Below are 12,363 nucleotides of genomic sequence, written 5' to 3'. Positions count from 1 at the left end.
TGCCTGCCCCCTCTTACTGTCCATGATACACAAGCACATATGTAGAAAAACGTCAGCTTGGAGGCCAAGGCTGGACTTAACCTACTCCTTACGGTTTAACGGGAAACTGCCGCATGGCCGAGCGGTCTCAGACACCACGCACGACGTAACTGGCCTTCCGACGCAAGGGATATTCTGTTCTCCGAAGTAAGCCGTGGGTTCGAATCCCACTTCCGACAAAAGTTCTTCAATCACCACAGCAGCATTTGAGCAACTGATTGGCTTTAATTGCTTTGTTTTATTGTTGCGTTTCAGGCAAAACTACATAACACTTAAAGACACTTCGGGCATGCAAATGGAGAACGAAATTATAGTTATACCGAATCTCCTACACACAATACCAAGGTTACCAACTTTGCTCAGCTGACCGGAGTGAGACGTTCAATTCGCCACAAGTCTGCACACCCAGATAACACGCATATAAAACGTATGCAACAGTTGTGTTACCTTTTAAATAGTCTGTAGGTTTTGCAAACTACTCTAACGCCTTTGGTGTCGCTGATTTTACGTTTATACTAGTGTAAAATAAACTTGCCGTAAGATTTCTTTGCGCCAGCCTGAGAGTCTGAAAACACCTCACACCAGATGCATGAGAGATGGAAACCTGGAATATTCAGTCGAATCAGATCAAATATGATGCTAAGTTAGTACTAAGTTAAAATATGTTCCGCACTTGTAACATGCACCCATGATTTGGAACAGTCAGCAGCATACCTGTCAAGGTTTGGATTTGAAAATAAAGGAAATTTTCCGGCACCCGCCGAGAGCCATCCCACCACCGCAACCAGGCTCCAGTATCCCTTACATTTTAAGACAGGTGTACAAGAAATATAAAATAACCATTTGTCATTTACATTTTATTTTCATTGCGCATTTTCTACTAATTTTTCATGTTCACTCATGCGGCTCTCTGTCATTCACTAATGACTTGGATTTTTCATGCCGACTGACATCGTTCCTTCCCCGTGGGAGACACTAAAATCGCATTTACAAATCTTACAGAACGCGTGACTGTGCCCCATCCTGCTCCTCTTTAGGAAAGTAAATTCGTCGTCCCATTTTCCGATGTATTTACATGACTTCTTTGTTTCTTGGCAGGGACGCCTTCTCCTTCTACACATCCATCCATCCATCCATCTCTCTCCTTTCTCGTTCCCGCTGTTGGCACTAATCTCGCGATAACTGCCACCCAGGCTATGCAGGTGGCAGTTCTCGCGAGGCTACTGACAGTTCAGTTTGGAGAGGCAGAAGAATTTTTAAATATATATATATATTATTATACGGGAGATTTACGGGAAAATACTAATACGGGAGGACGGCGGGAAAGAGAAGTAAAATACGGTAGTTTCCCGGCCAAAACGGGAGACTTGACAGCTATGGTCAGCAGGCAGTCTCTGGCCACGCCCCCTACAGTCGGTCCGGCCCCTGGCTTTACCAGCGTGTTCGCGAAAACGACTTCATTTATTTTCTTATTGATTCATCGACAGACCATCATACTTTTTAGACGTTATAATAATAACACTCTATTGATCCCCAAAGAGAGAAATTCTCTCCTTGCCTGCCCCCTCTTACTGTCCATGATACACAAGCACATATGTAGAAAAACGTCAGCTTGGAGGCCAAGGCTGGACTTAACCTACTCCTTACGGTTTAACGGGAAACTGCCGCATGGCCGAGCGGGGCCGGTCGCGTATAGCCATAACACAGTGGCAGCCAATGAAATTGAAGGATTTTTTTTGCGAAGCGAAGAGACCCTCCCCGGCGCTGCAAAATCTCCGTTAATGATTTTTTTTCTGATACATTTCAAGTTAGATTGAAATGCTAATCATTTTGAGGCATGTTTTCAAAAAAGCATGAACAAATTTCTCCATTTCTTGTAATCACATTCATCCATTATTCTTCGTTTTCTTGATATTGATGTATTTAATAAACAGCTTAAAACTATGGTCACAATTTTATTTATTTATTTATTTATGTCGCTGTGGTAATTAAACAGACATAGACAGTTATGAATAAAATGTATTGTTTATTGAGTCTATTTACACAGAAAGAGACAAGTACTCAGGTTCTCATACTCAGGGGTATGATAAGATATACATCCATCCATCCATCCATTTTCCAAACCGCTTATTCTACTGGGTCACGGGGGTCCGGAGCCTATCCCGGAAGCAATGGGCACGAGGCAGGGAACAACCCAGGATGGGGGGCCAGCCCATCGCAGGGCACACTCACACACCATTCACTCTCACATGCACACCTATGGGCAATTTAGCAACTCCAATTAGCCTCAGCATGTTTTTGGACTGTGGGGGGAAACCGGAGTACCCCCCACGACGACATGGGGAGAACATGCAAACTCCACACACATGTGACACAGGCGGCGACTCAAACCTGGGTCCCAGAGGTGTGAGGCAACAGTGCTAACCACTGCACCACCATGCCACCCCCAAGATATACATTACCGCTCAAAAGTTTGGGATCACATGCAAATTTCTTTGTTTTCCAAAGAAAAACACATTTCTGCATCTTTTTGCCTCGGTCTCAAAAGGCACCAAGCTAGAACCGGCCCCGTGTTAGTGGAAACGGGGCTTGTGACTTGTACTCATGCATAATATTCTGCGGGTCGCTCAGCAGCGCAGCATATGAAACTAGACTCGGATTGTAAGTGTGTGGTTTTGATAATTGATGTATGGATGGATGGATCCTTAATAAGAGATATAAACAATAAGGTCCAGTCGCCAACTAATCATGTAAAATACGTCATAAACTCATGGTTGTTAAACCCAGAATAAAAATGAAGACGTATAACTAGGAAAGTCAACTTGCACATTTCAATTTTGGTTCGATATAATCACGTTGTCCTTAACCCTCCAGTGCAGGAGGGGACGGTAATGCGCATCGAATGTTTCCGAACCTGTGTGTGATACAACCGAGGAAGAGCCGATGACTTCGGGGGAGGAGGGGCAGGCGACTCGGAAGAAAAAGCAGCAGAACCCAATGCAGCCTGTAGCCCATTCAAAGGCCTACTGTTGGACCTCTGCTTATTTTGCAATACGTCTTTAGTACGGACTGAAAAATGTCCGATTTCGATGAGTTTGAGAAGCAGTTAAGCGAAAATCGGCAAGGTAAGTTTGGCTTTGAAGATCGGTGTATGCTCCCTGTTTTAGGGTAATAAAGTGGCCGGCGTGTCCTAGCGCCGAGGATGGTGCGGAGGGCACTTCTGCTGGTTCCGGAAAGAAAAGCGCGGCTGGGAAATCGGTGCCTTTTATCCGAGCGCTCGCCGATTCTGAAACCTGCCCGATTCTTCTTCTCCCAGCTGCCGCAGGATCCCCGAAAACTGACCGCTTTGGTAAATCAGTGACATTCTTTGCTTGGCATTGTTATAGAGATCGCTAGGCCTGCATCCATCAGTGCCCGGCGTACATAACATGGACATTTCAATGAAACGTTATTGGGGTGCACTCGATGTGAAAGCCTGCGGTTTTATTTATTTAATTATTTACCATTATACACTTGGATCATAAATTGCGACCCGCGTATTTTCATTCGCAGTAACACACTATGCATGGATGTTTGTTGCAAGCGTTATATTTTCAAGATCACGTTTAAAGTTTTATGCAAATAAAAACGACCGCGACCACTTGATTTAAAGTCCGCACTTAATAACAGTGTTAGTTACTTGGTTTTTAAATACTACGACGAGTTTTCTATATAATGATATGATTTTGTCTCTTTCCGATGCACAATAGCCTTTCCCTTGGGTCCGAAATGCTGGCCCTGTCATCCGTACAGAATAAGTCTTTCTCACACGATCGCCGTTTCTTCATGATGTATAGACTCTAAAAATCAGCCGCGTTCCCTGGAATCATAACAACTGCTTTTAGGTCGTTATTGCAAAGTCTTGCACCTGTATCTACCTTTACAGCGGATAGCAGTAACTAACAATGATGTACAGTTATATAACAATACACATATAACTTCATTAAAGTGCAGAGAATCCAGTAAACTGAATAAACTTAAGCCATACTAACGCAACTGAAATATACAACATGCGTTACAACGGAGTCGAAAGTAGGATTGATTTATGTACCTATCAAATGGCAATCTTGTCATATCAGCTCCTTATCACTAAATCACTAAAATGTCATTCGAAACGACCTGATTCGGCTAGACGAGCACTAAGTGCCGCCGTGTTTGATAAACTAGCAGTTCCAGTCATTCATATCTGCGCTCTGACTATGCCTGCGATTGCGGTAATTGGTTATTACCGATTTACGTAAGATGCATTGGCCGCTCCGTGTCTGTACTTTTGCAGCGGTGCATTACCGTAACGCTGTTATAACTGATGCATGAAGCTGATTCCTCGAGCAGCACCTGCGTTTAAATGCTTCACTGAAAACTGCACCTTCAGGGATTTATTTAAGCTTCTATATGAAGGACCTGCTGGGATAGAAAGGTGATATTTTATTGCTAGTTTAATAAAGTGCTGTCTGTCAGATTGAAACGATATTAATTACCCATCCATCGTCCAACCAGTTATCTTAGTCAGGCTCCCCTGGAGCCTATTCCAGGCAAATTCCCCATACAGAGAGCAGAGGCAAAATTCAGGCCGTCCCTGGTTGGGGTCTTGAAGCCCTTTCTCCTCCCCACAGCTGCAGGGCAGATCCCCACGATAGCTTTACTGGCAACATCCACCACCAGCGGCGTGGCAGTGACGCCCACCCAGGTGCCGATGGTCGGCAGCCAGATGACCCGGCAGGCCAGGCGGCTTTATGTCGGCAACATCCCCTTCGGCCTGACGGAGGTGAGTCCAGGCAAAGTCCCGCGTTGCCTTCTGTCATGCATACTGGTGTCATGTGTAGCTCAGTGAGTTAGGACACTGAGCCGGTCACAAGAAGGTTGTTGGTTCAAATCCCTTGGGCAGCAGAGTGATTTCACCATTGGGCCCCCGAGCGCAGCCCTTAAGCACTATTTGCTCTAGGAACTGTCTGGTCCTGCTTCTTCAATGAAATGTATGTTGCTTTGGATGAAAGTGTCCGCAAAATAAATAGATAAATGTACTAGACTTGTCAGTCATTTTTTTTCTCGTTTGCCTGTTTTGATGTCTTCAGACGTCTGCCTGTCTTCATTCAGTGTGTCTGCCTGTCTTTTTAGGAGGCCATGGCGGATTTCTTCAATACCCAGATGCGATTGGCTGGCTTATGTCAAGGTCCCACCAATCCCGTCCTCGCTGTTCAGATAAACCAGGACAAGAACTTTGCCTTCCTTGAAGTAAGAGTCTTTCCTGCCTAATGGCTGCTGTGTCCAGGCGGAGACCGCAGCCTTCCCTGATTAACGACGTTCTTCGTTCTGCCCTAGTTTCGGTCCGTGGATGAGACCACGCAGGCAATGGCCTTCGACGGCATCATTTTCCAGGGTCAGTCGTTAAAAATCAGGCGGCCCCACGACTATCGCCCCCTGCCTGGCATCTCAGAGCAGCCCGCCTTCCACGTACCAGGTCCGTTTTGCTTGTCGCCGTCATAACCTTAATCTTTATTTACCTTTGAAGAGCCGATCGGCAAGGCCAGTTTTTTGTACTCGTTACGGACTGACTGTCCTTCGCAAGCTGCAGATGTCTTGTCATATAAAGAGGGAGACTTTCACTTTTATTTACTTAATGTTGTAAATATTTAGCAGACAGTTTTATCCAAAGTGAAGAATGTTTTTTTTTTTTTTTTTTTTTTTTTTTTTGAGAAATCAGGGTCAGCCTGTCCCTAGAGCAAACTCGCCGGCCCAGTGGTGTGATCACCAGTGATGTGAACCAGTGATCTTCTGATGATAACGCTGGCATCCTAACCAGCTGAGCCACACACACACACACACACAGCTCAGTCACTCACTTCTTACTGTTAACATAGGCTGTGTGGCTCTGTGATGTTTGCCCATGAAAAGAAGGTTGCTGGTTCAAATACCAGGGTTGGCAGAGTGATTTCACCACTGGGCCCTTGAGCAAGGACCCTAACCCCCAAATTGTTCTAGGGTTGCTGGCTCCTATTCTAGTCAAAAATTCTGGACACACCTACTGAAAACGACTTGTTTTTCAGCAAGATAATGACCCAAAGCCCACCTTGAAGGTTATGCAAGTAGCTTATTACCTTGTGAACTAGGAAAGAGATGGTCCCCACAGCCCCCCAACCTAAACTCTATAGAGCTGGTTTGGGATCAGTTGGATGAGAGTAAGAGTAAGGTAGCCAGCTTGCGCGCAGAACTTGTGGAAACTCGAGGACTGTTGGAGAAACGGTCCAGGTGGGTACATATGTTAGCTGGTTGAGTCCGCAATGCTGTCATCGAAGCCAATGGCTCCTATTTTGAAGAGACAAAAATTTTGTCTTTGCAGTACTTCATATGCATAACTTCCATGCCCAAAGGCCTTTTACTATAAGGTGAATAACAGCTAAAATAGAGACAAATGCATTAAGAGCAGGTGTGTCCATACTTTTGACTGGTGCTGCATGTGTCAGCATCTCCCATGGAGAGCAAGATGGGAGAGACAAAAAACAGTCGTCAAACTGCCCCAGTATTTAGGTATTTTTTTGCTGGAGTTACATTTATCTGATATTATATAGAAGATAACGACGTCATACTGATTTGAAGTTGGCTTATTTCACTCGCGCCGTTTGCTCGTGGTCATTATCCGGCATGTTGACGGTTTGCTGTGATCGGCCGGCTTTGGGCGCCGTGCCGCTCTGTCTGCAGGGGTCGTCTCCACCGTGGTTCCAGACTCGCCACACAAGCTCTTTGTCGGAGGCCTGCCCAACTATCTCAGTGATGATCAGGTACCCCGCCCTCAGTCTCTGTCACCGGGGAGCCGACCCACAACCCTCCTGTGTTTCTGTCCCACTGCTGCACGTGGAACTCAAGCAGGCATGCACACACACGCACGCACGCACGCACGCACGCACGCGCACGCACATACATACATACATAAAATAAACACTCGTCTCTGTGTAACTGATTAGTAGGAAAAGAAAGCCTGTCAAAGTTACCTCACCGCTTAAAATTCATTACAAGATACTGGGGGGTCAAATGTCAGCATCATGTTTAAAGCTAGCTGCTGAAAATAGCCGCACATTTGAGGTTTTTTTTTTTTTTTTTTTAAAGATATTCATGGGATTTATTAAACATTTATTAGACATGTAGGTAATGAGTTGACAGTTACATTACGCTCATTGTTTATCCAGCTGTAAATTATGAAGATATTGAGACCCCGCTAATGTAAAAGGTACGTTTCCCAAAACCTCATGTTATCGACTTGCATAGTTGGAACCATTCAGTTGTAAGTTGCTAATGTTGTTAGCAAATAACCTTATTAGCAACAAAGGCTTTGGGAAACGTGCCTTACAGCTGGCGGCTTGCCGAACCAGTCACGTAGCCAGTCCCTGTGCTGCCTGTTGCTGGGTACCCTGGAATATTTGTATATCGGGTTAATTGCTGAGTGTTAGTCGGATGAATCAGCCGCGTCGTTTTGCTGCATGAAAATTTAAAATCGAGTCATCTGCGCGTCACCTAACTGACGAATACCTCCACATTGCCGTACACCTGTGTTTGCCCAATCCCAGTCCTCGGGGAACCGCCGACTGTCCACATTTTCGCTCCCTCCTAGCTCCCAGCCAATCAGGAACACCGAATACCTGGTACAGGTGCGCTGAGAGGAAGCAAAAACGTGGACTGACCGGGGGGTACCCCCGAGGACTGGGCTGGGAAACACTACCATAGACTGTGCTTGAAATGTGGGGGAGATCGACCAAGTCCCCAAACGCTTCAGTATTCGCAGACGTGCCGTGTCTCACGTCCATGTCCGCACACTGAGAACGATGACTTCACATCCCGTTAACAGCGATGGGGAGCTGCGGAAGAATCGTTCCCTACATTGCTGTGTCGCTCGAAAGGCAGAAAATACTTCGGACCTTTTTCCCGGTGAACGATTATCAGCTTCACTGGAGTTTTCACATCGTGCCCCATGCCCTATTCTGTTATGACGTCAGTGATGGATAATATTACCATAACAACATGCACAGATGAGGTCGTCTTACTCTGAAAGTGTTGAAAGGGTCACATTTTAGACATTTTCTACTTCTCATTAGCATCTTTTATGATTTTTTTTTTCTTCCTATATCGCCACCCCACTGAAATCGGCCCATTATAGACATAATCCATACAGGCATTTAATAGTTTACCTATTTATTTTGCAAAAGTTAATCGCAAAACGTTTTGCGTCCACCCCTGCATTGTAACATTTTGAGCTCCGGTGTCCCACTCACTTTAGCCTAAACTGTTAAAAATGGCAAGACTCAGCCCACAAGATAGTGATCGCGGTTTCAGTGAAAGGTAAGTGAGAAGTGCAGTCAGTTTGTTTTTCTTTGATTTTTTTCCTCCTTTTCGGATTGTCATCGTAATCTTTCTTATCCAGTGTGAGTCACATGTAATCCAAGTCAAGAGGAAGGCTGTACCAAAGCAGCACTGGGGGGAGAGAGTTTGAATCCAGCAGAACTGTTAATGTATTTCACGTCAAAGCCAGTAAATGTGCCATAGACAGGTGAAATGGAAACCGCTGCTTGTATCCTGGTGTTTACATTTTTTTTGCAGTCCCTGCTACCGCTTTGATACTTACAGCTCTTTCATTTTTGTTCCCCACTTTGTCCCCAGCTAGGGGCCTGTAAGATCGTTAAGTCTTCGCTCATAATTTGTTCAGTAGTACTGACCTACTGCTGCCATGCCAACATGTAACACAAGGCAAGTAAGACATTCCGTCCCTCGCACGGATATCCTCCCTGTCGACGGCCTGCCCCTGTGGGGGGGCTCTGTCCTGGAGTGCTCTTAAGCATATGGGGTCCTTTTTTTGGGGGTTGAAGGCTGGGGAGAGACTTATTATGCTGATCACAGGGTATAAATTTGATTTTTTTTTTTTTTTGCCCCTAAGAGAAGGTAGGAGGTAGCGCCCTCTTGTGGCTGCCAGTGTCCCAGGTGACTCCTTTCTGAAGTCAGTGGTTAATGCGGCTTTACAGTAGATTCCTGTAGAATAAGTGAGGAATGATGTTAGCAGAGCTATTTCGTCCTGTTTGGCTTCAAGCCGTGGCCCCTTTAGCAGGACCCTGTGGCGGCTCTTAGCTTTACCTGTGAGTTTATCTCCTGTAGGCTTTGTCCCTCTAATTAACTGCACCAATGTGGTTCTTGGTTTTAAGAACAGGAAGTCAGTGATTCGGCTGGGTTTGTGTTCTGCCGAGTCGCCCCCCCCCCCCTCCACATTGTATACATGGAACACTTAACATATAATTAGCTGTTTTTATTTAGTTTTTTTTTTTATATACCATCTAGCTTAATTATTGTGGCCCTTAAAATCAGATGCAACTCGGTCCATATTTCAAAATTCGTAGTTGGAATTATCAGAGAACTTGATTAGGAATTCAGTTGTGTTGTATATGCTGTAGGATGGGGGGGGGGAATCTGTGTTATCATTCATTGACAAGAATCAAAATAGTTACTTTTGTACGCTCCCAGTAAGTAAGTCATGCAGAAAGGGCACAGGGGGCTTTGAGCTCTAGTGTTGCACCGTAATGTCGAGCCACTTGTCATAAAGCCATTTTCCTGATGTCTTCACTGTTTCCTCATGTCGTTTTGCAAAGTTTAACATGCTGCTTCTCCCACAGTTAAGATTAGCATTTCTAGCGAGGCGCCGTGCCTGGACTGTCGGGCTAATCGCCCCCCCGCGTCTCCTCCTCTTGCCCAGGTGAAGGAACTCTTGACGTCGTTCGGACCTCTTAAGGCCTTCAACCTTGTGAAGGACAGTGCCACGTCACTGTCTAAGGGTTACGCTTTCTGTGAATACGTGGACATCAGTGCCACTGACCAGGTGCGTGAGGTGGGGCAGCAGCTGGAAGGTCTGGGGTGACTCGGGGCTTCCGGATGGAATTGCTGACGCTTGTGTGGGATGCATCCCGCAGGCCGTGGCTGGACTCAATGGCATGCAGCTCGGAGACAAGAAGCTCATCGTCCAGCGGGCAAGCGTGGGGGCTAAGAATGCCAACGCTGTGAGTATTTGCCCTCGGCTGCCGCCTTTCTGATGTCCTAAACCCAACTTGGTTCCTGGGTGCCTCCCAGGAAGCTTAATGCCCCTATTTCTTGGGTTTATTTGGGTCCATGTAAATTTCTCGCTGTTACTCGAGACGATTGGACGATCAGGGGGTATCTGACACTCTTGTCGCCCCCCGGGACAGACGGCCATCATCGAGACGCCGGTGACGCTGCAGGTTCCAGGGCTGCAGCGGCTGCAGAGCTCCGGCATGCCCACGGAGGTGCTGTGCCTCCTCAACATGGTCATGCCCGAGGAGCTGGTGGACGACGAGGACTACGAGGAGATCCTGGAGGACATCCGGGAGGAGTGTTGCAAGTACGGCAACGTGCGCTCCATCGAGATTCCGCGGCCCGTCGATGGCGTGGAGGTGCCTGGCTGTGGCAAGGTGGGACCCGTACTCTCCTGTACCAGTGGCAAAAAGAAGACCTCTGTAGGCACTAAACACAGGCTCATGGGAGCATTTCTTGCACAAAAGTGTTTTGAAAACGGAATAATTTTTTGTGTAAGAAAAACAATCTGATTGGTTCAGATAGACGGACAATCTGATTGGTTCAGATAGACGACGGACAATCTGATTGGTTCAGATAGACGACGGACAATCTGATTGGTTCAGATAGACGACGGACAGTCTGATTGGTTCAGATAGACGACGGACAGTCTGATTGGTTCAGATAGACGACGGACAGTCTGATTGGTTCAGATAGACGACAGACAATCATTTTTCATTCTGCCCTCAACATTTTCTTTGTGTAAGAAAGAAAATTTTGTACAATCATTGATTACTCGCAAATGTTAATAGTCATCCGCTGTTTATCTTGAATATGTAAAAGCAGTGCGCGTAAATTTCCTCGTTAGTATAGTGGTGAGTATCCCCGCCTGTCACGCGGGGGCCGGTCGCGTATAGCCATAACACAGTGGCAGCCAATGAAATTGAAGGATTTTTTTTGCGAAGCGAAGAGACCCTCCCCGGCGCTGCAAAATCTCCGTTAATGATTTTTTTTCTGATACATTTCAAGTTAGATTGAAATGCTAATCATTTTGAGGCATGTTTTCAAAAAAGCATGAACAAATTTCTCCATTTCTTGTAATCACATTCATCCATTATTCTTCGTTTTCTTGATATTGATGTATTTAATAAACAGCTTAAAACTATGGTTACAATTTTATTTATTTATTTATTTATGTCGCTGTGGTAATTAAACAGACATAGACAGTTATGAATAAAATGTATTGTTTATTGAGTCTATTTACACAGAAAGAGACAAGTACTCAGGTTCTCATACTCAGGGGTATGATAAGATATACATCCATCCATCCATCCATTTTCCAAACCGCTTATTCTACTGGGTCACGGGGGTCCGGAGCCTATCCCGGAAGCAATGGGCACGAGGCAGGGAACAACCCAGGATGGGGGGCCAGCCCATCGCAGGGCACACTCACACACCATTCACTCTCACATGCACACCTATGGGCAATTTAGCAACTCCAATTAGCCTCAGCATGTTTTTGGACTGTGGGGGGAAACCGGAGTACCCCCCACGACGACATGGGGAGAACATGCAAACTCCACACACATGTGACACAGGCGGCGACTCAAACCTGGGTCCCAGAGGTGTGAGGCAACAGTGCTAACCACTGCACCACCATGCCACCCCCAAGATATACATTACCGCTCAAAAGTTTGGGATCACATGCAAATTTCTTTGTTTTCCAAAGAAAAACACATTTTCATGCAATTCACAAAATTTTATCCACATCTACATATAGAGGCCTATTATCAGCAACTGGCAGTCCTCTGCATCAATCTCCTGGTATGTCTGACTGCTTATTCTTTAAATATTGCTAACACATTTTGGAGGTTTGGTTTGGGTCATTATCCTTTTGTAGGATAAAACTGACCCCAATCAAGTCTTGTCACAGGGTATATAATTGAACGGTAGTGTATGTCAAATATTAAATAGATGAAATGATTAATTTTCTTAAACAGCAGTGTTAATGCATGCATTTTGTAGCATGTTAACAAATGACTCATTGAATCCTGAATCAAAACAAAAAGCATAATTAAAAATAGCATTGTTATGACAATACTAACAGTGATGCTGCAGCATTTTAACAACTGTCAGATAGTTAGACATACAGTACCAGTCAGTAATTTGGACACACCACTCTGCCTACAAAGGGACTGGGTCATATTACCTGGATACTTGAGCTAA

The 12,363-nt window shown here is 45.4% G+C and overlaps 1 protein-coding gene across 1 annotated transcript; it reads left to right on the top strand.

Moving 5' to 3' along the window:
- The first annotated feature begins 4,756 nt into the window (after positions 1-4,756).
- LOC125730416 (splicing factor U2AF 65 kDa subunit-like) lies at positions 4,757-11,302 on the top strand. Its single transcript, XM_049005792.1, has 7 exons — positions 4,757-4,843; positions 5,194-5,310; positions 5,398-5,536; positions 6,775-6,854; positions 9,806-9,928; positions 10,020-10,106; positions 10,293-11,302. The coding sequence occupies exons 1-7, from the start codon at positions 4,772-4,774 to the stop codon at positions 10,668-10,670; spliced, it is 996 nt and encodes a 331-aa protein (XP_048861749.1). The 5' UTR covers positions 4,757-4,771; the 3' UTR covers positions 10,671-11,302.
- Positions 11,303-12,363: the final 1,061 nt, after the last annotated feature.

The sequence above is a fragment of the Brienomyrus brachyistius genome, unplaced genomic scaffold (genome assembly GCF_023856365.1).
Source record: "Brienomyrus brachyistius isolate T26 unplaced genomic scaffold, BBRACH_0.4 scaffold1281, whole genome shotgun sequence".
In the NCBI taxonomy this organism is placed as follows: Eukaryota; Metazoa; Chordata; class Actinopteri; order Osteoglossiformes; family Mormyridae; genus Brienomyrus; species Brienomyrus brachyistius.
The sequence above is the reverse complement of the archived record's forward strand: the minus strand, read 5'-3'. Positions and strand labels throughout refer to the sequence as shown.

Excerpts from the sequence above, each read along its gene's own strand:
- LOC125730416 (XM_049005792.1), top strand. The coding sequence starts at position 4,772 with ATGGTCGGCAGCCAGATGACCCGGCAGGCCAGGCGGCTTTATGTCGGC. Across the intron at positions 5,311-5,397 it reads AGAACTTTGCCTTCCTTGAA|TTTCGGTCCGTGGATGAGAC; the intron begins GTAAGAGTCTTT and ends GTTCTGCCCTAG. Across the intron at positions 9,929-10,019 it reads ACATCAGTGCCACTGACCAG|GCCGTGGCTGGACTCAATGG; the intron begins GTGCGTGAGGTG and ends TGCATCCCGCAG.